A 24,343-nucleotide genomic window follows, 5' to 3' on the forward strand; every position below is an offset into this window, starting at 1 on the left:
TAACAAAAACTTACAACCGACTTCCAAGGTCAAAACAATAATAACATCCTTATAATATAAACTAAAAAGTATTAAATAATTTTTCCTATCTAATATTGCCTTTTTCCGAATTCGGCTAAAACTCAACTATTTCTGTACTCAATCTTCATAATTTTGAAGTCGGTGCCAGTTAAAAAAATTTCAAATATTCTGGCAGACTGAAGATTCAGCTAAGTACCTATATCTGGTACCGACTTCAAAATGATGAAGATTGAGTACAGAAATAGTTGAGTTTTAGCCGAATTCGGAAAAAGGCACTATTAGATAGGAAAAATTATTTAATACTTTTTAGTTCATATTATAAGGATGTTATTATTGCTTTGACCTTGGAAGTCAGTTTTAAGTTTTTGTTAAAAATAATTGCTATAGTTGTAAGCCGTACGGCGTGCGTGTGTTTTCCTCTCCCTTCTCTCTCTCAAGCCGGCGCCAGGCATGGGCTTCAAAGTTTGAGCAAACTTTGCACAAATTGGAAAATGCCAGCAATTAATTTGCACAAATAGGCAAATGTCAGTGCCACACTTGGCGAATTTGCGTATTTGATCACATGTCTGGCGCCCGCCTCATAGAAAGCAAGTCAGTTATGAATTTTTTTATTGTTTTTTTTTTTATATTTAACTTCTTTCCATCCGGGTGTCCCTTGACACTTCTCAAGTTTTTTTTTTATCGTAGGCAAATGACATAACTTTATTAAACGTGCTATTTTGTATTTTCACCAAATCTCCATCAAAAGTTGACTTGAAGTAAGATTTGAAAATAAAGTGCTCCAAGGCTTTAAATGAACATGGACGGGGCGCTGCTGGTGGAGAACTGTCAAAAATGACGTTTTTGTATGATAGCAGCGTTAACTCCTTTTCTTGCCACGTTCATTTAAAGCCTGGTCGAGCTTTTATTTTTATAAACTTTTATAAAATGAAAAAAATTGTTTTTCCGCCTGTACTTGACACTGGCAATGGCGTACTTATAATTATAGCTGTAGCGCCAAAAAAAAAATGCTGTCACTGACCTAATGACAGCTCTCAATTCACAGCTGAGGTTGTTTACTTTTTATTCGCGAATCGCGATAATATTTGCATGTTTATGTTGAAAAGTAGCGGGCTAGCGGCTCTCTTTATTGAGGTCAAATATTCATTTTTACTGTGAGTGCTAACCGACAAGTATCTTTCGTGTAATATATAACTGGAAATACTCTTGTGTTTATCAGTGTACGTAAAAACAAATTCCTATAAACGTTACATTTAATTTCGTATTGAAAAGTTTTTACTCTTCTCAGATTTAGTACACCATGAAAGCAAAATCAGGTTTAACCCGATTCCATAACTGCCAGATCCTACGCGATGGTAAAATTATAAAAGAAGATTTGTGGATAAGGGATGGGAAAATAGTGAATCCTGAACAAGTATTCTATATAGAACAAGTGGAGGAAGACGTTAGAATTGATGCCGAGAATTTTCTCATAGCTCCAGGCTTTATTGATATTCAAATAAATGGTAAGGTGCCTATGATTTTGTTACTTTGTACACTTGTACCTCTCTAGGTTAAAGTTAACTCTGGAATAAATATACATGTTATCTTATTCGTATTTTTTACCAAGTTTATTCTGTTATATTATCTAAGGTGGATGGGGAGTGGATTTTTCGTTTGACTCGGAAAATGTTGAAGAAGGGGTAGACAAAGTAGCTAAGCAGCTCTTGGCTCATGGTATCACATCTTTTTGCCCCACAATGGTAACTTCTGACACTGAAAAATATACCAAAATACTGCCAAGGATTCATAAGAAGCAGGGAGGTAAACATGGTGCTACGGTGCTCGGAGTTCACTTGGAAGGACCTTTTATCAATACTACAAAGAAGGGTGCTCACGCTGATGTTTTTATAAAAAATCCTGAAAAGGTAATTTTATTTTAATATAACACAAATAAAATATTTACAATAACTTATACGTGGGAGAGCCATGCTTCGGCACGAATGGGCCGGCTCGACCGGAGAAATACCACGTTCTCACAGAAAACCGGCGTGAAACAGCGCTTGCGCTGTGTTTCACTGAGTGAGTGAGTTTACCTGAGGCCCAATGCCCTACCCTATTCCCTTCCCTACCTTCCCCTATTCCCTTCCCTTCCCTACCCTCCCCTATTTCCTTCCCTTCCCTACCTTCCCCTATTCCCTTCCCTTCCCTTCCCTACCCTCCCCTATTTCCTTCCCTTCCCTACCCTCCCCTATTTCCTTCCCTTCCCTACCCTCCCCCTATTACCCTATTCCCTCTTAAAAGGCCGGCAACGCACCTACAGCTCTTCTGATGCTGCGAGTGTCCATGGGCGACGGAAGTTGCTTTCCATCAGGTGACCCGTTTGCTCGTTTGCCCCCTTATTTCATAAAAAAAGCATCCAGTCACAAAATCCATGCCGTATTAAAAAAATTATACTTGTTCATAAAAAAAACAGATCAAAAATACAGTTATACTTATCACAGACTGAATTTAACTAGGCCAATGAACTTGTTATCAGTGTTGACTGTTGACATTTACTGTAAGTAAATACTATCTCATGTTTAATGCCTACCTAAACAAGTACTTAGGCAAATAGTTTTCATCACAATAATATTTAAAGTACTCAAATGCCACTTTGAAATTGCAAAACAAACTTTACTGTGTTTCAGGGCTTAGATACTGTATTGGAGACATATGGTGCAATTGACAATGTTATTATAGTTACTTTAGCACCGGAATTGCCTGGCGCACTAGATGCTATAAAGGGCCTCACAAAAATGGGTGTCAGAGTAGCTGTTGGACACTCCGCTGCTAGCTTAGCTGAAGGGGAAGAAGCAATTAAATGTGGCGCAAATTTGATAACACATCTATTTAACGCTATGCTACCAGTAAGTGTTAATTTTTTTATGATTTTATAGATATTATATTTGCAAAGAATTTATTTGCAAAATCTTTAATTAAAAATCACTATACAGGGTGCTATTAAACCTTCCGGCCAGATTTCGATGTTGATCCTTTTAAAAATAAAAATACACGTATTTTTTCTTTTATAATCACTCAGTACTAAAATCTTGAGAAATAGCTTCCGAAAGTTTTCCAAAAAAACACCAGATGGACACTACGCGCCGCCGGTGCGTGCTCCCGAGCCTCCCCCCGCGCCACCCCCCGCGTCATCCCCGCTCTACCCACCGCGGCGAAGTGACCGTTCTGCAACGATTTTAAGTGGGATAAAATGTGTTATTGTAAAAAAATTAACACCCTATTTTATGGCTTAAATGGACTCACCTAATGACACCTAATCCCTTAAAAAAATTGGCCGGTACGTTTAATTGCACCCTGTATAAGTGTAATCTGAAACTAATAGAGCTAAAACAAAATGGCTAGTTTGATGGCCATAGAGTCCTGAGTGTTGACTTTGCTAAATCGAACCTAAATTCTTAATCTACTTAATTTTAGTTCCACCACCGAGACCCAGGTTTGGTCGGTCTACTGGCGTCTACCACTGATAAGCAAGTGTACTACGGCATCATAGCGGACGGCATACACACGCACCCTGCGGCGCTGCGAATAGCGTGCAGAACTAACAAGGAAGGTCAGTCCAACATTATCCTTACGCTAAGGTTCATATTCACGAACATCCGACATCTCTGCCGACGCGCGCACGCATATTTCCAGATCAGTTTGTACTTAAATAATAGAACAATAGAGGTGAATACGTGACACTGACTCTACGCCAGTGTGAGTTGAGCAACTGTTGATATAATTCACAGTGTATCAGAATAAGATGGTTAGAGTACTAATATTTTTATTTGTAAGAGTATTTATATTTGGCACTGACCTCTAGCTCGGGGTGTTAAAGGTTATTGACATATTTTGACGCCAAACTTTTACATGCAACGTAATTAAAAATAAAAATATATTTCCAACTTATACGCAATGCGAACTTAGATCAGTGCTTTGCACTAAAGTGTTATATATTTATTTTATGCTGCATTAGTCCTCATAATTATTGGTTATCATAATATCTTGTTAAGCAAACCCAGTTCTACCGGTTATGAAAGGAAATTTATATTCATTTTTACACTTGAAAATAAGCCCCTAATTGTTTAATTTTAAAACATAGATACATTACTACATTATATTTCCGAGGGTCTGGCCTAACTAAAACAACAATATCTTAAAATTTTCTCGATAGAAAAAAGTCACAAAGATTTTTCATATAATATTTATTTTAGTTATCATAATATCTTGTTAAGCAAACCCAGTTCTACCGGTTATGAAAGGAAATTTATATTCATTTTTACACTTGAAAATAAGCCCCTAATTGTTTAATTTTAAAACATAGATAGATACATTACTACATTATATTTCCGAGGGTCTGGCCTAACTAAAACAACAATATCTTAAAATTTTCTCGATAGAAAAAAATCACAAAGATTTTTCATATAATATTATGTACCTATTGCCAAAACCGTGCATTATGTAAACTAAGACATTGTATAAAATTCTATCACCGAGGGCCTGACCTGGTGGATTTTTAAAATGTTGTATTTATCGAGTTATTAAGAAAAAACAAATTTGGCGATAATTCCGCGTCGTCCTTTTTCACCTGATGATGATGATGTTTGATTTTTTGCTTTACTTTACCAACCACTGACGTAGCCATTACCTGAACTCGGGTCTCTCCATCCAAAACACAAGTAAGCATTATTTTTAATGCTTTTCCAGGTTTAGTCCTCGTTAGTGACGCCGTAGCCGCCCAGGGACTCGCTGACGGCAGCTACCACATCGGCCCACAAACTGTCACTGTAGAGGGTGGCCGCGCATATGTCTCTGGTACTAAAGTACTCTGCGGCAGCACCTCAGGGTTAGACCAGTGTGTGAAAGTTTTCAAGGAATCTACAGGTGATTATTCTGTTTTTTTTTATTATTGTGAATAGTACATTACGCACCTAGGGCAGGAAAATAAGAAAATAAATGTCTCACAGATCACAGGTGATCTGTGTGCCGAGTGTGAGTTTTTTGTTTCACGTTCGATCGTGAACGCGTTTGGCGTTAGTAAACGCCAAACGTTTTCTGCTCTGAGTTGAGAAACATATTTTTAATGATATTCTTTGATGATATTCTTTTATGAGAACTAACGCTGGTGACAATATTAATTTCAGACTGTTCCCTGGAATATGCTCTTGAGACTGCATCCTTGCACCCTGCTAAAGCACTGGGTATCGAGAACAGGAAAGGAAACCTCAACTTTGGTTGCGACGCTGATTTTGTTATTCTCCATCCGGAGACATTGCAAGTTTTATCCACCTGGATATCTGGAGAGTGCGTGTACAAAAAAGAATGATTGTGATAAGAATGTGATATGATTTTTTTTTATATTTCTAATTTTGTATGCTTGAAGCAACTATATTATTATACGCATAAATGCGTGACTTACCAATTATATTATCTTTTATTGTCTGCAAATTATTTGAAACAAAATCATCATAATTTTCAACGTAAAACAAGCCTATAGGATTCGTTAATCGTTTCTGAATGTTCTGTGAATAAAAAAAATAGGGGCTCTCATTTTTCCAACTTTGAAACCTACAAAAGGTTTGCAACATCTATAACGAGACATATTTACAACTTCTATGGCGTTTGACACAGCTAACATGTCACAATAAAATTGTACTACTAAAAGTTTCCAAAAATGTGTGCCGCAATGAATCGGTTAAAAACATTTAATATAAGGGATAAAGGGATCTTGAAAAAAAAGAATTTTCTAGTGGCATGGAAAATCTTTATTGAAGTAAATATATTTATAAAGTCAGTACAATTTAAGTTCAATAGTTTCCAAAAATATTAAAGTGCAGGTTGCTGATCACCTGGCAATGTTAAATATGATTATTTCTTAATTAAAATACAAGCTAATATTGAGAAAACTGTAATATGTGAATAATAACATGTATATACCTAAATAAAATCATGACAAAAATATATTTTAGGCAGGCTCTGAATTACACTGCTCTGTGCTGTTGTTATCCTGGCCACAGTTCACGACAAAAACTTAATAATTAAAATGCCGCAACGTCACGTGAAAATTTGTTCTCGTCGTAAATAACGAGATTAACACTGTCCAAACTCTCAGGTAACATTTGCGGCGAATAAATTTGGTCAAGGAAGATGTCAACTGGCTAGGGGCTAGGTCGCGCGCGCGCCCGCCTCGTGCCCGCTGCCCGCACTGCGCACGCCGCGGCGGCGAGTAGCCAGTTGATATCTTCTTTTACAATAAAATCAATTTACAAACTATGCAATGTATATTATTCATGTATACAATAATAATAGCTACGTGTATGAATGTATAATAATGTAAATACACTTTCATGAAAACAAAATAATATCATGGAATATTCAAAGAGCCAAAATATTTGAGATTAAATCTACCTCGATACCGTTAACTTCTAAGATCTAGGCACAATGCAGCAGAGACTCCTGTATGGATAACAATAATTTCGTTGACTGTGGGGCAACATAACTCACTCGGCCGACTCCGCCCGACCGATCCCGTCCGACGGACTAACTATAAAATAATACTAAGCGTTCCTCGTGTTAGGCGCGACTAGATTCGTGTAGTAACCTTGAGATATTGGTGGGATACATTTTCATTTTTGGTACGATCTTTGTATAGATATAATATGACTTAGCAATTTTGGAATGTAAAATAGGTCACTAAGATATAAATTTAGGATATCTACCATAAGAAACACTACGATCGATCACTGAATATAAAAAATAATAAAAATTGTATACAGATAACAGTCAATAGATATAATAAAATCTGACGGGTCGGGCGGGCGGGGGGCGGCGCCCCGCACAGCTTGCCTCGTCGCAAGCCGCCCTCAAGGCAAACAACTCTACATCTAATAAAACATCAACGTTACAATGTTCAAATCTTCACGGAGGGTATTGTCTGTAAGATATAATTTCGTGTCCGGAGTCCACTAATTACGTAACCCACGTGGACTACATCTAAGTTAAAAATACTTTAACAGAATAAAATCATTGAGCAATATATTCTTATGAGAATATAATAGACATTTGCTCGGCTGCAACCTCTACGACAAAATCTCGTAATCCTAATATCAAATACCAATGCACACTCCACAAATGTCATTTTGAAATTGTAAATCAATTAAAATTATTATTTAAAATTAATAAGAACAAAAGAAATCTTTGGATTAAAAATTAAAATTTGCACTTCGCATGCATCTTTCACTCGAACGCGTACAGTAATTTGTTCAATCAACGTAAAATGACGAGAACTTAAAAAAATGTAAAACTAGTGTAATATACTTAAATCTATTTTGAAAAAACGAAAGCCATTTTAACGTAAAACTAAGCCGAGAGGAAAAAGCTGTAGCATAAACACTAACCATTCTCACATTACGTCAGATGCGAGACACCAGACTAGCCCGCTGCGCTGCACCGGGCCGTACGCGGAACGAGACGTTGTGACCTCCTGCATCATTATCTCTATTCTCTTGTTATACATATTCGGGAACGGTTGCAATCTACAGTCTACAGAGTCTACACAATATGGCGTAGTGTGAGACGACAAGATTCAGTATGATATGTCTCGCAATTTACTGAACGATTTGCTACTCTCGAGTAAATAAATGGCCGCTTGTTTGGAAAAAATTATGCTTAAAAGTTATATAATCAAACGAATTAAAAAATAATAGACTACGATACGTAAATACCAAGAGTTGTATAATATTAAAATATTTGTACTTTTACTGACTAAAGGAAAAACATTGGCAACTGCTAATAATCCTACGATTGTAAAAAAAATAACTTGTATAATGTAGATTGAAAATGGTCATCTCAAATTCGTTCACTCTAGATGTGGAATGCAATTAGAATTCTTTAACAATATTAAAAGGTATAATAATATATTAAATTTTTATAATCAGCTCAACAATGTATATAATCTATAATAATTTAAAAGCCTAGATCCAAACTGTGATATTTATTGCACAAGCACACTTGTGGCTTAAGATTCCGACCGGAATAGAGCTCACAACCTCGTTTGTTGGTTTCGAACGGTGGAGAAATAATGACGTCGGTGGTTAGGTGGGTGAAGTTAGAGAATACTAGGATACATAACACGTCGATCAGTCCAAAAGTAAAGTAGCAGCCGACGCTCGGGTGGCGTCGGTCGACGAAACAAATCGATCACTACTCGTCAGGCAAGCCGGTGATCAGCTGACTGTGCCCTAACGGACGAAGGCCGCACATGACTAAATTAAATTGGCTGAACCCCACCTCCAGACTCCCCGAGAATCCGCCCCCACGGAACGACTTACGAATTACCAACTTCGCGAGCTGCAAAAAAAGTGCAGCTCGCTCCGGCGCCACGCACTCCTGAACTCTAAAGTTTTGACCAAAGAGAAACTTCTTATGACTTAACGTAGAGTTCAGACGCAACTCGGCTTCGGGTCGCTCAGCAAAAGAATCCCGCAAGACCAAACTCTCGATATAATAGTTGCAGCTCGGCAACTTCTCGACCACTTGTGCCCTAGACGGCGGCGGGCGAGTAAATAAAAGGGCAGAGCACACGCCGTATTTTAAATGTGCAGGGAAAGTGGTTCGCCGTATGTTTTTTCGACTGAACATTTTCCAATACTGATTGAAGCGCTCATACGCGCGTATAAAATACGCCGTGCTCCACAGAACTGTGGTCTGGTTATGAATGAACAAGTCGAGTGTACTCGTCGCCATCGCCGCAATCGGTCGAGATGTCGCCGGGCCGCGGTGCAATGCCACATCTCAGTCGACTCCACGTGGAACCATCGAGCCGTGCTCGGTGCCGTAACATAGGCAATACGCCCACCTCCAATAGGGAGGGTAACACTAGAGCTCACCTTGTGCGCTGCGAACCCCTACCTTACCGCATCACTTGGCATTAAACACGCAAACCCGCTACCCAGTACAGACCCCCCCCGAAAACCCTTACCACTAAAATATTAATGTGACGACACAGATTCGTTTTAACACCACGCAATGCGATAACTACGTCTACTGAATTAATTTTTATTGCTGCATACATAAGGGAATATAGATTCGAGAGAAATATAATAATATTTACCAAAAATTGCTTTAAAGTGTATATAGGTAACTTTTAAGATTCCCGAGAAAGGCTACAGTAATGTACTCTAATGATACAATTATTATCGAGTAACGTCAATGGACAATAAATACCATTCGACCTGCCAAAAACCTCACTAAGTGCTTACTTGCTACAGCAAGAATATACAGCCGAGCGGCGCGGCGAAAACCCGCCGCCCGCACACTACAGCCCCGCCCCGCGCCACCGCTGCGTCGCGACGCCCGCACACTAGCGTACCGCCCCGCGACGCCACGTGACCGGAGCGAAACCTGATACTGTCGCTTGTAAATCGATTGAAAAATACTAGTCCCTACAAAACTGCTACTTCCCTACTAGATACATGGCAAGAGCAAAGGAAACATCGTACACGAATCACTAAATATTTAAATTAACATAAAATTAACATACGAATCATAATACTTTACGCGTTCGGCCGAATAGGGAGCCGACGCGAATTGAATCATTACAATAATTAATATTATATTATAATAACCTCGAATTGTTATTGAATTCACACATAAAATAGTATAATTTGTAAAATTATCCAAAACTTATCACACCACTTTTTTAATAATTTTATGCAACCCTAAAGCGATATTAATTAGTAGCGTCAAACGCTCCCTTTGGGGCTCATATTAACTTCTATTTCGGTACGTTACGTCACTAACACACGAAAATTGGATATCAGATAACAAATTAAAAAAATGAACAGTTAATGATATAAAACCCTGAATATTATTAATAAACATAAAATTGACAACAATTAGTAACACAATATAATACAAATTACAATGAAATAATAATTACTATGCGCATGCACAAACATCGTAAGAAAATAATTTTGGCAGTAAAATTCGTAACACTAGTGGCCCACCCCGCCGGCCAAAATACTATTTAGACGTAGGCCATAATATATAATAATAAAACAAAAGAGAAAAAAAAAACAATTTAAAAATCCGAGTATTATTCGAACCTACAACTACAATGTGTAGACGAAATTTATTCTAATTAATAATTAAAAAATTAAAATAAAATTCCCTAATCCTATCGGGACAAAAATCCTGAAACAAAATAACTTAAAAACAAGAAATATCAACCCAAAATATTAATCACTAATAAATAGAGGATTCACGAAGTAAAATGTCAAAAGACTAATTACTGGTTCAAACTGGCTACTGTGTCGCGCCGCGCGCCTGCGACGTGCGACGTGCCGCACTCAGTTCCGAGACTTCTAATTTCCGTTCCTGCTCGTATCACATCCGTACGGGCCGAGACGACAACAAATAAAATACTACTAATTAAGTACATACCTCAGATACAATCGCTAATGAGTACCTACATTACTGTTTACCGTTGGATGATAATAATATGGCTCCGAAAGTAAACAACGACTGATGAAACATTTTCATAAAATAGTTTATCTCTAAGCTAGGAAAGGAACTCCAACGGTCGAACGCGGTGGTATATTCCAATATATTTTCGAATGCGATCAGCTTTTGAAACATCTAGAGAGCACTGACAAAACTCACGTTGCGAACTGAATATCACAAGACAGATGGTTCGGTTAAGTACATATTTGCGTATTAAATTCGAGAAAATTCTATATAAAACACCTACCGTCATAATATACAATCTAGTCGCTGTCACAGAGTAAAATTTTGATTTAGCAAATTAGGGTCTTTTGGTATGGAAGACGACAGTGTCGATGATAATTTAATACGCAAGCAGAATCTTGAACATAATATTATTGTCTCGAACATAAACCATATTATTATCACGTGCTAATTTCGATATAACTCTACAGCCAGCGTTATTAAGCCGAGGGATTCTCAATAAGAAACTCTAAACATTCAACGTCCGACTACCTAACATGAACTTCAATTTGGAATAGTGTGGATAAATATAACCATATAAATATATAATTTGGCGCACTGTGTATAATATGAACTTCGAACAAATAGTTTTGTAGAAATAAAATGTTTGCAATGGCACTTTTACGCTACATCGAATGAGAGTATAATAATATAATATATAAATCGGGTAATTATTAATTTTGTCAATCTATACAATAACTAACGTTTAATATTTTTCCCACATAAAGGTGCCATTTGAAACAGTTACATTTTCCACCCCTTCTAATTACGAGTAAACATTACTTTTAGTTAAATAACAATGGCATCCCAATATAATTCTGTATCAGAATTTTCTAAAATTAACCAAACCGTACTATAATATTATATCATTATCATAGTAGCCTACTCATGAAAAAACTTTAAATAGGCTCTCAAAACAAGAGTACATGGAAAAAACATTTTGTATAGACACAAGAATTCTGTAAATGGTAAATATATTCAACGGACAATATATAATATTGTATACGCGATTAACCTAAACTAGATGGCACGTAATTTAGTGTCGCCCCTTTGGTCAATAGGAAACTGGGTAAGTATCATATAACAGAATTGTGCGTTCATACACTACGTTCTCAGCTCTAGGAATCCGTCTGCCAAATTCGTTACAAGCGAACCTATGGGTTACGATAAAAAGCCGCAAACGCAAAACCGCGTCTACTCAAAATGCTAAAAAACTTATAAAATATGAATTCGACTCGACTCGAGCACATCCCTAGAAGATAGTTATATTGTCGAGCAACGAACATCGTCTACTGAGGCGACACTTCCACGCAAACCCCTAATTGACATGTATTATTAACTTCACTCGAACTAGGAACCATACCAGCTGCTCAATTTAGAAAATGAACGATAACCCCAGTCGTTGGAGCAGCGGCCGTGTGCCGATTGACGCTGACCGTGTTATGTCGCAGAGAACTGTGCTCCACTCCGCAATATAGTTTACTTCACACTGGTCGCGGTAAATCGTCACAAAACCGATGTTTCAATACCACTGATTCACTCTTAAGCGACTGAGACCGCGTTAGCCGAAATAAATAATACTTGACAAAAAAGTTTGGTGGACACAACATTTTTGATAAGTTCTGTGAGAGTTTGAAATATCTATAGGAGTCTTATAATATACCACTTCAACGACTGGATTTTAAACTTAATTAAACAAAATATTGTATATTTATAGCCTAAACTTTGGATTTTCTGTTTACAACTAAATGCAACCACAAAAATGAGAAACGAAACAAACCAAAAACGCAAGTTTTTAGTACTTTGGGAAAAATATATTCATATCCAAAAGCAGTGAAATCAGTATAGTAGTAAATGTTACATATAAATTTGATAAATTCCAAATTTCAACTAGGATAGAGAGTAGCAAGCGAATTAGGATGGAAGCCACTGCTATTGGATATAATGACTTACATGAAATTAAACACGAAACAACAATAAGTAGTCAAATACTGGTTTAGCAAAAAAGGTTAGCTTTGTAAAAACAGCAATTAAATATAATATATAGGGAATAAATGTGAGATCTTGTAGTATGCAGACTTACAGCCATCGAGTCATTCCTCAGACGATATACAGGGTGTTGAGGACTAGAACGTGGTGGTTATTCTTAGCCAGAGTGACGATGTAGCCCTCGGAGGTGATCTTCAAGCCGCAGCAGCGAGACACCTGAAAATATATTATATTAAAAGTACAATTACAAAATCTTGCTAAATTATTATGTAATATTTAAAGTAAATAATACATAATAATTTAAAACAGATTATTCATGGCAATTTGAAACGAAAATGAGAGGAAATTATGCAAAACAAAATCAATATTGATTGAAGTACATTTCGGTACAATCAATATTACACCATTATTTACGTTCTTTTAACGTTGTAGTCACAACATTTTGGAATATATTTTAATATACATCGTCCCCGTTTCTCCGGTGGTATGTACCTTCACGTAGGGGCATTCGAATTCAGTGACGAGCACGCCGTCTCGCGAAAAGACGGCGACGTGGAACTTGTTGCCGTGCGAGTCGCCGATCAGCACGTCGCCGGCGTCCGACACGTCGATGCCGTTGGGGAAGTTCGTGACGTTCTCGCATCCGATGCGCCGCAGGAAATGCCCCTCCTCGTCGAAAACAACGACGCAGTGACCCTTGAAGTCGCAAACGTAGAACTCCTTGCCTGGAACGCGCGATTGTACATGCATCAATAATAATAATGGGCCAAGAACTACTGGAGCAATTTTTATAGCAATATTTGGCACTTATATAGAGTAGACCACGTGAAAGGAGTATTTATAGCCATTTTTATTCGAAAATGTACGGTTTCTGTGAAATCCCTAAGTTACGCGGGGGAAGCCGCGCGGGACATCTAGCGGTATAATAATAATAGCAGTAGTAATTGTGTTTTCGTTTTATACTATTTGGTGTAATGTGTAGTGTAGGTCCATTCATTGCTGGTGGTGAAGTCATTAACATTTCAATTTCAAAAATTAGTTGACTTTCAAATCTGTTACCTGCCTGAATCCATCGGTTTATATACGCAAACTGTTTCAGATAGCTTACAATTATTGCATATCCTCTGGATACATGTCTACATGGCCTATCTGTTTTAATGTTATAAGAGTAACTGAGACACTTCAGCACCATAAAAATATTAAAATAGCTGCTACATTATAGCTGGCATGGTTTCAGTGACACGGGCCACCAACACTCGTGTAAAAGATATATTATTTTTTAGTGAAATAAGGGGGCAAACGAGCAAACGGGTCACCTGATGGAAAGTAACTTCCGTCGCCCATGGACACTCGCAGCATCAGAAGAGCTGCAGGTGCGTTGCCGGCCTTTTAAGAGGAAATAGGGTAATAGGGAAGGGAAGGGAAGGGAATTGGGCCTCCGGTAAACTCACTCACTCGGCGAAACACAGCGCAAGCGCTGTTTCACGCCGGTTTTCTGTGAGAACGTGGTATTTCTCCGGTCGAGCCTGCCTATTTGTGCCGAAGCATGGCTCTCCCACGTATTATATTTTACATAATATACCTGTATACACATGAGGACTCGACAGGCTTTTTGTTAGAAACTCGTCTCACCGCTGATAGCAATGTCGGAGGGTTCCCGCATGCACTCGCTGCAGTCGAACCAGCTCAGCAGGTCGCCGTCTTCGGACAGGATGAACACGGTCGGAGTCACGCTGTCCACGGCGACGATTAACCCCTCCGCCGTTACAGCGAGGCCAGCTACGATGTCTATGAAGCGCACCTACAATAATAAAGTGCTATCAGAGAAGTTGATTCAAGATGGCGGACGTAATTAGGTGGTGTCGACGTTAAACCCTGCTGACAGATCACGACGAAGATTGAATTATACATATAAACTAGAGATCGCCCAATGGTCGAAATTCGACCTTAGTTTCAACGACATTAGGACTACTACCTATATTTTGTAAAAAAATATTAACTAAAATATCATAATATTTTTTTTAACTCTTGTCTCACAGACTCAGCTGATCTAAGACTGGCCGTGTAAGCATTGTCTAATAGTATCTAAGATTCAATAAAAAAAAACTACACTTAATCCATTTTCAATTTGTCACCTTGTTGTCAACAGACTTCAACCATAAATAAAAGAGTATAATTCGTATTTATAGGCTTGTCACTCAAAAGTGTGTGTTGTAGTGTGTGTAATGTTTTATTTGTTAAAAAATGTATCATAAAAGCATAATTTCAAAATAATATTAGCTCGATGCACTCCTTCACCATATAAACTATAACTGTGCAAAATTTCATTCACCTATGTTTCCTCATTTTTCGTCAAAAGGGATACAAAGTTTTTGGCTCATGTTTTAATATACATTATTTGTTAATTTATTTTTTAATATTATTATTTTTAATTTAGTATATCCTTTGTATTGTAGTGTACATAGCTGGACTTCGTTTTAAAACCATTTTTTTATATTATTATGTACAATTACTCTTAGTTTATGAGTTTTTGACTTGTTTACTTTTTGATAGATTGTGTCATCACTCATCATATTAAATTAATTCGACTTGACCTTTAAATTAAATTACATTAAATTTTAATTAAAAAAAAGAAGTCCAGCTATATACACTACAATACAAAGGATATAATAAATTAAAATTAATGTGGACATATTTTATAATTTATTTCTCTGCACCTTCCAAATCAAAAGTCGGGCAAGCCTTTAGCCTCGCACTTTTGCCACCTTGCTCGCTTCAGTATTAAAACCCTTAATTATTTTTAAAAACATAGCCACAAATTAAATGAGTTCATATAAATTTAAAATAATTTTGAACCTGACCCTCGTGCCATAACGATAGTGAAAATATGAGAAGAATAAAATAAAATAAATTAGTTAGATATAATTAACATACAGACCATTATTTACCTTCCTTATATCTGAAGGTAAATAATGGTCTGTATGTTATATTATGTAGGAAAATGATAACAGTTGATCACCTAAATTCTGTCACCACTTCACCAGTATTAACATAAATTATACATGATACGAATATTATTTACAGAAATACGAAGCTAATAGTATGGGATTAGTGTAGACCTTTGGTACGCACTCGAGAGGTTGCGAGTTCGATCCCGAGCGAAGGCGTGTACCATTGTGTCTTTATTGCGAGAATGCCGTATGTGCTTGAGCAACCAAACGTGCATTTTACATCTTGTCCCAGGCACCACAGTATTTGAAGAGTGGTCACTTCGCTTCCCTGGGTGGCGGGTTGCCTGGGTTTTTAGATGACGTGACGTATAACCCGCTTAATACTACTGTATGATATTGTATTATGTGTATATATTGTGAGTATAATCAGGGCTCGGATACGGTATTTTTTTAACCAGGTTAAAACACTCTTTATCAAGGTTTTTGGATAAGTGTTCGCTCGGAGCGAAACCGAGATGAGAGCGGTATTGTTTCTAAAAATAATAAGAGATTTGTATTTAACTTACAGCAATTTTCTTCAGGAAGTGTCCATTTTTGGTGAATATTTGCATGCGGGACCTCTCGTTGCCCCTGTCGCAAACCACGAACTTGCCCGTGGCGCGCACCACCGCCACCTTGCGTGGATACCACAGCTGACCCTCCTCCTTTCCCGCGACACCAAAGTTAAACTTATGGTTTCCAGACTTATCGAATACCTACAAAAACAAAAATTGTGTCAAAAAACTTCTGGGAATAGTCACCGTTATTTAAATTCTATCCTCTAATACTTATAAAGAAGCACTGTATATACTTACACAAGTAATTGTCTGTAAGGTCACATTTGTTACATGTTAGACAAGAACAAAACATTTTACAACAATGTCAGAATAAAAAAGTAGACATTTTATTAGCAAGAGGGTTAATCATACAAGTACCTAGTACAACTAACAATTATGTGGGATACACAACAGTTAATCATACAAGTAGTACAACTAACAATTATGTGGGATACACAACAAAAAAATATATGAACACTACTTTACAAACATACCGTAATACGATGGTTGTTGGTATCAGCTACGATGATGTCCTCATCGTTGCCAAGACAGAATCCATGGGGGGAGTTGAATTGCCCCTTGCCACCACCAAGTTGCCCGAACTTGAATCTAATGTGCATCGGCGTGGCCTTCGTCGCTCGAACCAGCGGCGCCGGAGGGGCTACCAGGGCTGCCTCCTCTACAGCCGTCAGCAGAGGTCTCCCGGGGGAAACCCCTCGAGGCCCCACTCCCCCCATACCGCCTACACTACCAACACTACCGAATCCATTCACATCTGAAAATTACCGACACCATAAGTTTGTTAGCGTTTGTGATTTACCGAAACATTTATTTTTGTCAGATTATGAAGGCGACTAAAGCAAAATTGACGATTTTATAATTCATTTTTAAAATTGAAAGTAAGCCCCGAAATGTATAATTTTTTAAACAGATACATTATATTTCCAAGGGACCGACCAAGCGAAAACACGATATCTTAAAATTTTGTCTTATGATTCCGCGTCGTCCTTTTCCATCTGGCATATGAAAGACGAGCGTGAGTGTGAACTGTGAAGTGAGGACGATGTTTGATTATTTGGCTTAGTCGCCCTCTTAATAGATTATGTTTCACGAAACTTTGTGTCTGTACACTGTACCACCACAACATAAGTATACTTATTGCAAAACTTACCCGCGTTCAATCCCAATTTGGCCAAGGCCTGCAAATTATTGTACGCTTGTGGTGAGTTCAGGTCTCCCGCGAGCAGTTCGGCGAGGGTGAACGTAGGAGCGGGGGACGCGTGGGGCGGAGGCGGCACCTCCTTCTCGGCAATACTGGCCAGCTGTTGTAGATTGTACTCGACCATCGACGGCAAAGCCGGCACGCCACCGACCCCCGCGCCCACTCCGGAGACGTTGTTTACGACTCCCGATATAACGCTGTTGTTGGTGGCCACTCCGGGTACGCTACCCACTCCCATCGGTGGCACACTACCGACATTCGGAACACCGACCAAGTTTCCCACTCCCCCGGTCACCCGCCTCATCCCTAGAGGAAAATCGTCGAAAACCGGAGCATTGGTGACGGATACGGCCGGCGAATGACAGTTGGAAGCCAAAGATACGATAGCAGACGCTTCACTTGCGCGTTTTCTTTCCTCCGCTTTTGTCGTTTCGGTGCGAAACGTTCCGAACGTCTCCTCGGTGATGGCGTCGAATTTGTCCACGTTCGTGACGAACTCCACCGAGTAGTCTACGTCGAATTCGGGTGCACCCTCCATGACTCGAGCGAACTGGGATGCGACCGTTTTCTTCAGCATAACGATCTCGGTTCCGTCGCCGCGGCGCAGAAGTCTCGCAGCAAAATTACAGGCGCAATCTATACGCTGAACAGTTTTGTCGACGCGATCGAATAGGTCCATCACTTTGAGCTCCCTCTCTTTATGCAGACGTTCGAGCTCCTCGAGCGCCTTATCGCGGCGTCGGCCGAGAGCGGCCACGTAAGAATGGTAAGCTTCATTGATTAGGTTTTCGGCGTCGTCGCGTTGACGCTGAAGCTCTCCGAGGGCATCGTCGAGCTTGGCCGATGCGCTCCCGGCCGCGACCGCCCTCGCGTTTGCTTCCTTGATAAAATTACGAAGCTCGGCTCGCAGATTCGGTTCGGCGTCCACGATACGCTCGCAGCGATGTTCGCCGACTTTGTGGTCGACCGTCAGACATTCCGTGCACGCGCCAACCTCGCACTCGCAGCAATAAAACTTGAGGCTTTCGCCCACGTGGCGAGCGCAAAATATCGGTTTATGCACGGCGGCCTTATCCTTAGAGGACCTCAAAGCGTCGAAAGGGACAACGCGATGGTTTTCGAAGCAGCGCATGAACTCATGGGCTGAGTTACAATTGGCGCAAAGGAAATGAGAACAATCAGTGCATCTAGCAACGGCAGGTTCCTTGCTTTTGCAGCAGGTGCAAACAACAGACTGATCCATAGATGAGACGTCCAAGATGTTGGTGACGACGTAATCGGATGGCAGAGAAGAGGCTCCACCATTAGGTATCTGTATTAAAAGTAAAAAATATAGTAAATTAATAGTTAGATAAATAAAACAGTCGATTTTAACTATTAAATGTAAAATAACCATTCACATACCTTAGTTTCTTGTTTGCACAATGGACATTCCACAGCCAAATCATATTTAAGAGAATCACCAGCCTCATTAACCATTAATTTGTCGATGCACGCTTCACAGAAAACATGAAGGCATGACAATACTCGAGGACTGCATAATTTATTGCTAAAAACACAAAAACGTATAGGAAAAATGACTAAATTGTAGGAAATTTGCAATACATATTACTTAGCTGTACCAATCAATTAAGACTTACTCGCAAATTTTACAATTCTGATCCTGATTTCCATTTTCAGAAGACTCTAAAGAACCTTCATCTCCCAAAGTGAGAAGGCCATCACCATAAAGTTCCCCATTTAAATCTTCCATTTTACCTTACAATTACAGCAATATATTCGTACTTTTTAAACTCCTATAGAATATCTGCAAAAAAAATTATTTTTGTTTTAATTTAATGTGTAGATTTTAAGAAATTGCTTAATATAAAGATTATAAAAAACAATAAATGCTATGTGAAAAATAGTAAAGGGTCCATTAATTCATCAAGCCCTATACAGTCACCGGTGACCGAGACACAATAGAAATTCTATTGTGTCTTGTTTTTCCCCTATCGACGGGTTAATCATGTAGCATTTTTAACAACTTTTTATTTGTCTTTTCACATTTCCTCCTAAGTTTGTGTATTTTTATAAATGAACACATGAGTAGATGAATAATTGGGTAAGTAACATTTTATAACCGGGGTCACCAATTAGTTTCGCTCGGAATTAAAATGATCTTCGCGGTCCACACATTAAAAAAAATATTTATTAAACAAATGTAATTACGGAAATTACAAAGGTGTTTATTTGTATCAATGAGAAAAGTGAAAATTTTTGTTGCTACAAGTTCATGAACAACATGCTTGGTCCGCACACAATGGGTCGGCGGTCCGGTTGAGTACCGCGGTCCGCCATTTGGTGGACAATTTTATTTTTCCCCTTAATCTTTGAACAAACCTTGTAACTTACCTACTTCATCATCAAGCTAATTTATATCTGGCCAAGTGGCTATATTGTAAACACCGTTATACTTGAAACCATGAAATGAGTCCGTTAATATGAACAACTTTTTCTATGATAACAATGCTGGGGACTCAAAAAAAAATGCCGTCTTCATACCCATACGGATGCCCGGATCGGCAATTTGTATGAGTATGAAGACGGATCTTTTTGAGTTCCCAGCATTGTTCTGATAGAAAAAGTTGTTCATTTTAACGGGCTCATTTCATGTTTTCAAGCATAACGGTGTTTACACTAACATCTTGTATAAATCCAATTTCTTTTATTTCAAATAATTTTCTTGGTCCTATACCATTTAAGGAGCGAGCACATTGAGACGGGCCGTGCCGGGGCTCAAAAATCCGCCTCCATACAATTTGTATGGAAGCGGATGCGCGTATCGCTCACTGTGTCGGGGCGCAGCGGATTTCCGTCAATGCGACAAGGCCCGGCAAGGCCCGACAAACCCGCTGCGCCCCGGCAACAGTGTGACCACACTTCACATAGATTTCCACTTTTTAGTAGATTTGCGGTCAAATGAATGACGATTTAGTAGTCCAAAATTTTTAGTAAATTTTAATAGAAGATCGATATTATATACCTAATAAATAATATAAAAATTTAAAATAGATAATGAAGACAGTCCATATAAACATTTCAGTTTTATTTTATTTTCAACAACGTAGAAATACATTGATTAATAGAGGTAGATTTTCGGTAGAAGCTAAAACACGGTCTAGTTGATTTTAGTAGAATATAGCAACGTTTTTGATATATCGAGTCACGAGTGATTTAAGAGTGGTCACACTGGAGTTATCCAAAGTACTCAAAATCCGTCAATGCGATGCGACCCGACCCCGCAATAGTGTGCTATAGCGCATTTTGCGCTGCGCTGAGCCCCGATCCGACCCGACACGCCCCGGCACGCGCCGACAAACTGTGCGCGTACCTTTATGCCACAAAACGACAATTTTCAAATTGTTATTTAGTATTTACCCCCTTCATCCACTCATGTCTTCAAATACTGAGTAAGTAACTATGTATTCAAGGTCCTATTCCTAAGATTTTTTTTTCTTTAGTTTCGCGGGGCACTACGTAATTTGAATATTTACCATAAGAAACTATTTCAGTATTATTTTTATATTTTTATGTATAGGGGTCGCGACCAAGTTTTGAAATCTCAAAATCTGTATTTGTTAGATTTTTTATTTTTATAGAAAGGACATAAGAAATATTACAAAATTAATGCTGTTGATATGAATTAAGATATTATGCAGATATTGAGTCATTTATTTTTAAGATCCAAGGGTTGACTTGTTAGTATTAGGGTACTTTCACCTACACTCTTTTACCAATAAAAGCAAATATTGCTTTTGGTTATCATTGGTTGTGATTGTGGAGGTTTTCTTTGGAGCGATTGTCTGTACAAGCTGTACTTGCACCTCTGATGTGAATAAACACCAAATTAAACATGAATGAAACCATAATTGAAGCTGTCCTTCAGCTTTTTAAAAATTTTGATAGCTGGTCGCGACCTCTAAATCTTACAAAAAAAAAAACAAAAAAAATATTTCATATTTAGAGGTAAGTATTATATAATCGAATCGAAAGTCGAAAATTAAGGACCACCCTACTATGTAGGTATATTTAAAAAGTTCACACTCATTGCAAAATTGATATCTCATTATCGTTTTGAACTAAGTCCCTTCCCCTCTGCCTTGTTTTTTTTTTTGGCATTTTCATAAACCATCTTGCGTGATTAATGAATGGTCCCCAAAACAAAATAAAGAAACAATACAATAATTTACAGTTAACTCTCGAGAACATCTTTAGATCTTTGTACATAGGAAAACAATGAACTATTTATTTATGAAGCAAAACAGATGAACTATTTATTGATAAACATTTGAACCATTATGAGTAGAAAAAGTTAAATATAAGATCAAAGATCATTATGCTAAGTGTAAGTTTTGTATGGCATTACATTGACTACCTAGAAACATCATTTGTTACTAGAAACACCACAACAAACAAAAATCCATACATATTTATTGTACATTAAAATATTTCCAAAGTCCAAACTGATTTCTTGGGGCCTTTTAAGTCCTTAATTCATCGAGCCCCATACGGTCACCGGTGACCGAGACACAATAGAAATTCTATTGTCTCGTTTTTCCACGATTGTGGGTAAATACTGAATTCATATAAAAATTTAAATGAATTCTACTTCCTCTTCTATGGAGTTATCATAATGTACATATTTTAGGTATAAAGATATTTTTATTTCTAGATGTGCAGGTAATGAGAACAAAATATATTTTCAAGTTTTTTCTAATAACTTGGAAATCTATTTGGAAATCTTGAGTACTCACATACCTACCTGATATTTATTTATTTATTTAAATCAGGCATCTCGTCCCATATTATTATATTATATACCTTATAAATATAGACTAACTATAGTACAATATACCCAACTATGTGATCCCATAATGATTTCTTAAGTGGCCGGGTGCCATCGAAATTCTCATACATACTTATTATCAAAATCATTTTCTCATATGAAAATATTTATCATGTTTAAGTTATTTTTCAGCTTAAAATAGTAATTACCTAGGTTCCTGCACAAAAATTTACTACAAAATATTTAAATAAGTATTAAAAAATATTTTTTAGTGTTTAAATATTTTGTAGTAAATTTTTACGCAGGAACCTAGGTAATTACTATTTTAAGCTGGCAAATAACTCAAATATGTTAAATATTTTTGTATGAGAAAATGATTTTGGTATTACGTATGTATGAGAACTTCGATGACACCCGGCCTCTTAAGTTTACGCAAGTATCACTCATGATATGAGCAGCACATGAGCAGCCAAAACGTAGCGATTATTAAAATGGGATCAATAAAGTTGAAACCTTAAAATATCATATTTGATCCCATGTTTTATTATAGTCATTGAACTTTTGGACAAATAAAACTTTGGATTTTAGGAAGGAAGTTATATGATTGAAAAAGAGCATAGGTTTAAGCTATACTTAGGCATAAGCTGTAACATGCAATTACTGATAAGATCAAATTAAACTTTCTGCTGCATTTCAATTCTATGCCTGTAATCTATGCCTCTAATTGCTAGTTTAGATATTATTATCTGCCAATTATTCTCAAAGAAGCTCAATCAAGTAAGTACATAAGTAATTAACATAAGACTGCTCTTAACATTTTATCATTTCACTTAGTATGCACTCATAAACATCCCATTACATAACAGTAGGAGAGAATAAATAGATAATGGTTCAAGATTTTGGTAACTTTTAAAGCTTGAACCCAATATGGGTTATATACAGAAGGAGGCATGATCAAGAGTAAAAATTATTCGAAATCAAATTGTGCATTACCTACCTCATAGACAGTATTGACAGATGCAAAATTATAGGTATTTATCGCGCACAAACCATTTTATAGGCTGTAAAAAGTGTGATACAATATTTAAGTCCCGAAGATACCTACATAACTACAGTGAGGTAAGTACTTATAGGTAGGTAATCGTGTTTAACAAAAACGCAATGCACCATGCTCGATGCAGACAATGGCGAGGGTCGATAGTCTATTTTTTGAATTTTCAAAGGTAAGTTTAAACGTTCGTTTCATATAAATCGAAGTGATTAATGAAATTTACTAACCTTTTGTATAATTTTCAGCTAAGATGTTCAATCAAACGCAGAATATTCTACCACGCCGTAACTATGAAAATTTGCATCACTATGTAAATAAATAAAAAAAGAGCATCAAGCTTCAAATTATTTTTAAATAAAATGGTTTCTTCGATGAATTAAACGAAATGTTTTGTCACGTTCTCATTTTAAAAAGACGAATGGAAACATCAGTGTTTCAGTGTATTGATTTTTTGCGTACACTCGACTACTCGATCTCGATTGGATTGCGATTTGCGATTTGCGCTCGCTTGTATTTTCAAATACCGTATTCTATTTTTAATTATAGCAACCCTAGTTATTAATGTTTTAGACGTAGGTTACACGGTCAAAAGAGTTCGAACCTTTTTGTATGGACCATGCACTGACCTCCATTATACAAGTATAATGGAGATCAGTGGGACCATGGCATAGGCCGTACTGTTCGACAAGGCTTTAAGTGTCTCCCAGACAGACGCGGCCTGCGGTGGCGGTCAGTCGGATGGCTTGGCCGCGTGGCCGCGTGTGTCTGTGTCGTTCCTAGAACACTCAGTCATCCAACTGACCGCCCGCGCCACCGCCCGCGCCACCGCGGGCCGCGTCTGTCTGTGAGACGCTTTATTTGAACGTGGGTAACATTGACGGGAGCGCTGCTGCACAATAGACATAACTACCAGTAGTTCGACTGCAAAGAAACGGACAGGTTTCAATATCTGTCAAATTCGTCGGGTTTCACTAGGATTATGAATGGAATGTGCCTCGCGCTGGCTTATATAATTTATTTTTAAATATTTAAAATAAAGATTTCAAAATTGGATTCTGACAATTTTAATCGCATGTGCCAAAAGTCAAAACACAAACAACAATACGACCAAAGAGGAACACGTCCAGCGAATATGTCATACTTTTAAATTCGTAGTGA

At 37.8% G+C, this 24,343-nt stretch overlaps 2 protein-coding genes across 4 annotated transcripts; one reads left to right on the forward strand and one right to left on the reverse strand.

Moving 5' to 3' along the window:
• Positions 1-1,097: 1,097 nt before the first annotated feature.
• On the forward strand, positions 1,098-5,484 carry LOC121728906 (N-acetylglucosamine-6-phosphate deacetylase). 3 transcript variants are annotated; one of them, XM_042117233.1, is made up of 7 exons: positions 1,098-1,193; positions 1,316-1,526; positions 1,654-1,928; positions 2,691-2,909; positions 3,478-3,613; positions 4,750-4,926; positions 5,187-5,484. In XM_042117233.1, the coding sequence occupies exons 2-7, from the start codon at positions 1,322-1,324 to the stop codon at positions 5,366-5,368; spliced, it is 1,194 nt and encodes a 397-aa protein (XP_041973167.1). In that variant the 5' UTR covers positions 1,098-1,193; positions 1,316-1,321; the 3' UTR covers positions 5,369-5,484. The 3 variants fall into 3 exon arrangements, with proteins under 3 accessions (XP_041973167.1, XP_041973166.1, XP_041973168.1); XM_042117232.1 differs by having other exon boundaries at positions 1,102-1,175; positions 1,310-1,526; XM_042117234.1 differs by lacking the exon at positions 1,098-1,193 and adding an exon at positions 1,214-1,241 and having other exon boundaries at positions 1,310-1,526.
• A 935-nt stretch (positions 5,485-6,419) lies between these two features.
• LOC121728535 (brain tumor protein) lies at positions 6,420-23,651 on the reverse strand. Its single transcript, XM_042116687.1, has 9 exons — positions 23,413-23,651; positions 18,947-19,113; positions 18,711-18,855; positions 17,256-18,618; positions 16,579-16,859; positions 16,055-16,243; positions 14,170-14,338; positions 13,030-13,262; positions 6,420-12,753 (listed from the first exon to the last, which is right to left on the reverse strand). The coding sequence occupies exons 2-9, from the start codon at positions 19,057-19,059 to the stop codon at positions 12,649-12,651; spliced, it is 2,598 nt and encodes an 865-aa protein (XP_041972621.1). The 5' UTR covers positions 19,060-19,113; positions 23,413-23,651; the 3' UTR covers positions 6,420-12,648.
• Positions 23,652-24,343: the final 692 nt, after the last annotated feature.

The sequence above is a fragment of the Aricia agestis genome, chromosome 7, assembly GCF_905147365.1.
Source record: "Aricia agestis chromosome 7, ilAriAges1.1, whole genome shotgun sequence".
Taxonomy (NCBI): Eukaryota; Metazoa; Arthropoda; class Insecta; order Lepidoptera; family Lycaenidae; genus Aricia; species Aricia agestis.

Bases quoted from the DNA above. Each gene is read 5' to 3' on its own strand.
- LOC121728906 (XM_042117233.1), top strand. From the start codon at position 1,322: ATGAAAGCAAAATCAGGTTTAACCCGATTCCATAACTGCCAGATCCTA. The intron at 1,527-1,653 runs GTAAGGTGCCTA...ATATTATCTAAG, and splicing joins TATTGATATTCAAATAAATG to GTGGATGGGGAGTGGATTTT. The intron at 2,910-3,477 runs GTAAGTGTTAAT...ACTTAATTTTAG, and splicing joins TATTTAACGCTATGCTACCA to TTCCACCACCGAGACCCAGG.
- LOC121728535 (XM_042116687.1), bottom strand. From the start codon at position 19,059: ATGGAAGATTTAAATGGGGAACTTTATGGTGATGGCCTTCTCACTTTG. The intron at 16,244-16,578 runs GTATGTTTGTAA...TTGTTTTTGTAG, and splicing joins CCAACAACCATCGTATTACG to GTATTCGATAAGTCTGGAAA. The intron at 12,754-13,029 runs GTACATACCACC...ATATATTTTCAG, and splicing joins TCGAATGCCCCTACGTGAAG to GTGTCTCGCTGCTGCGGCTT.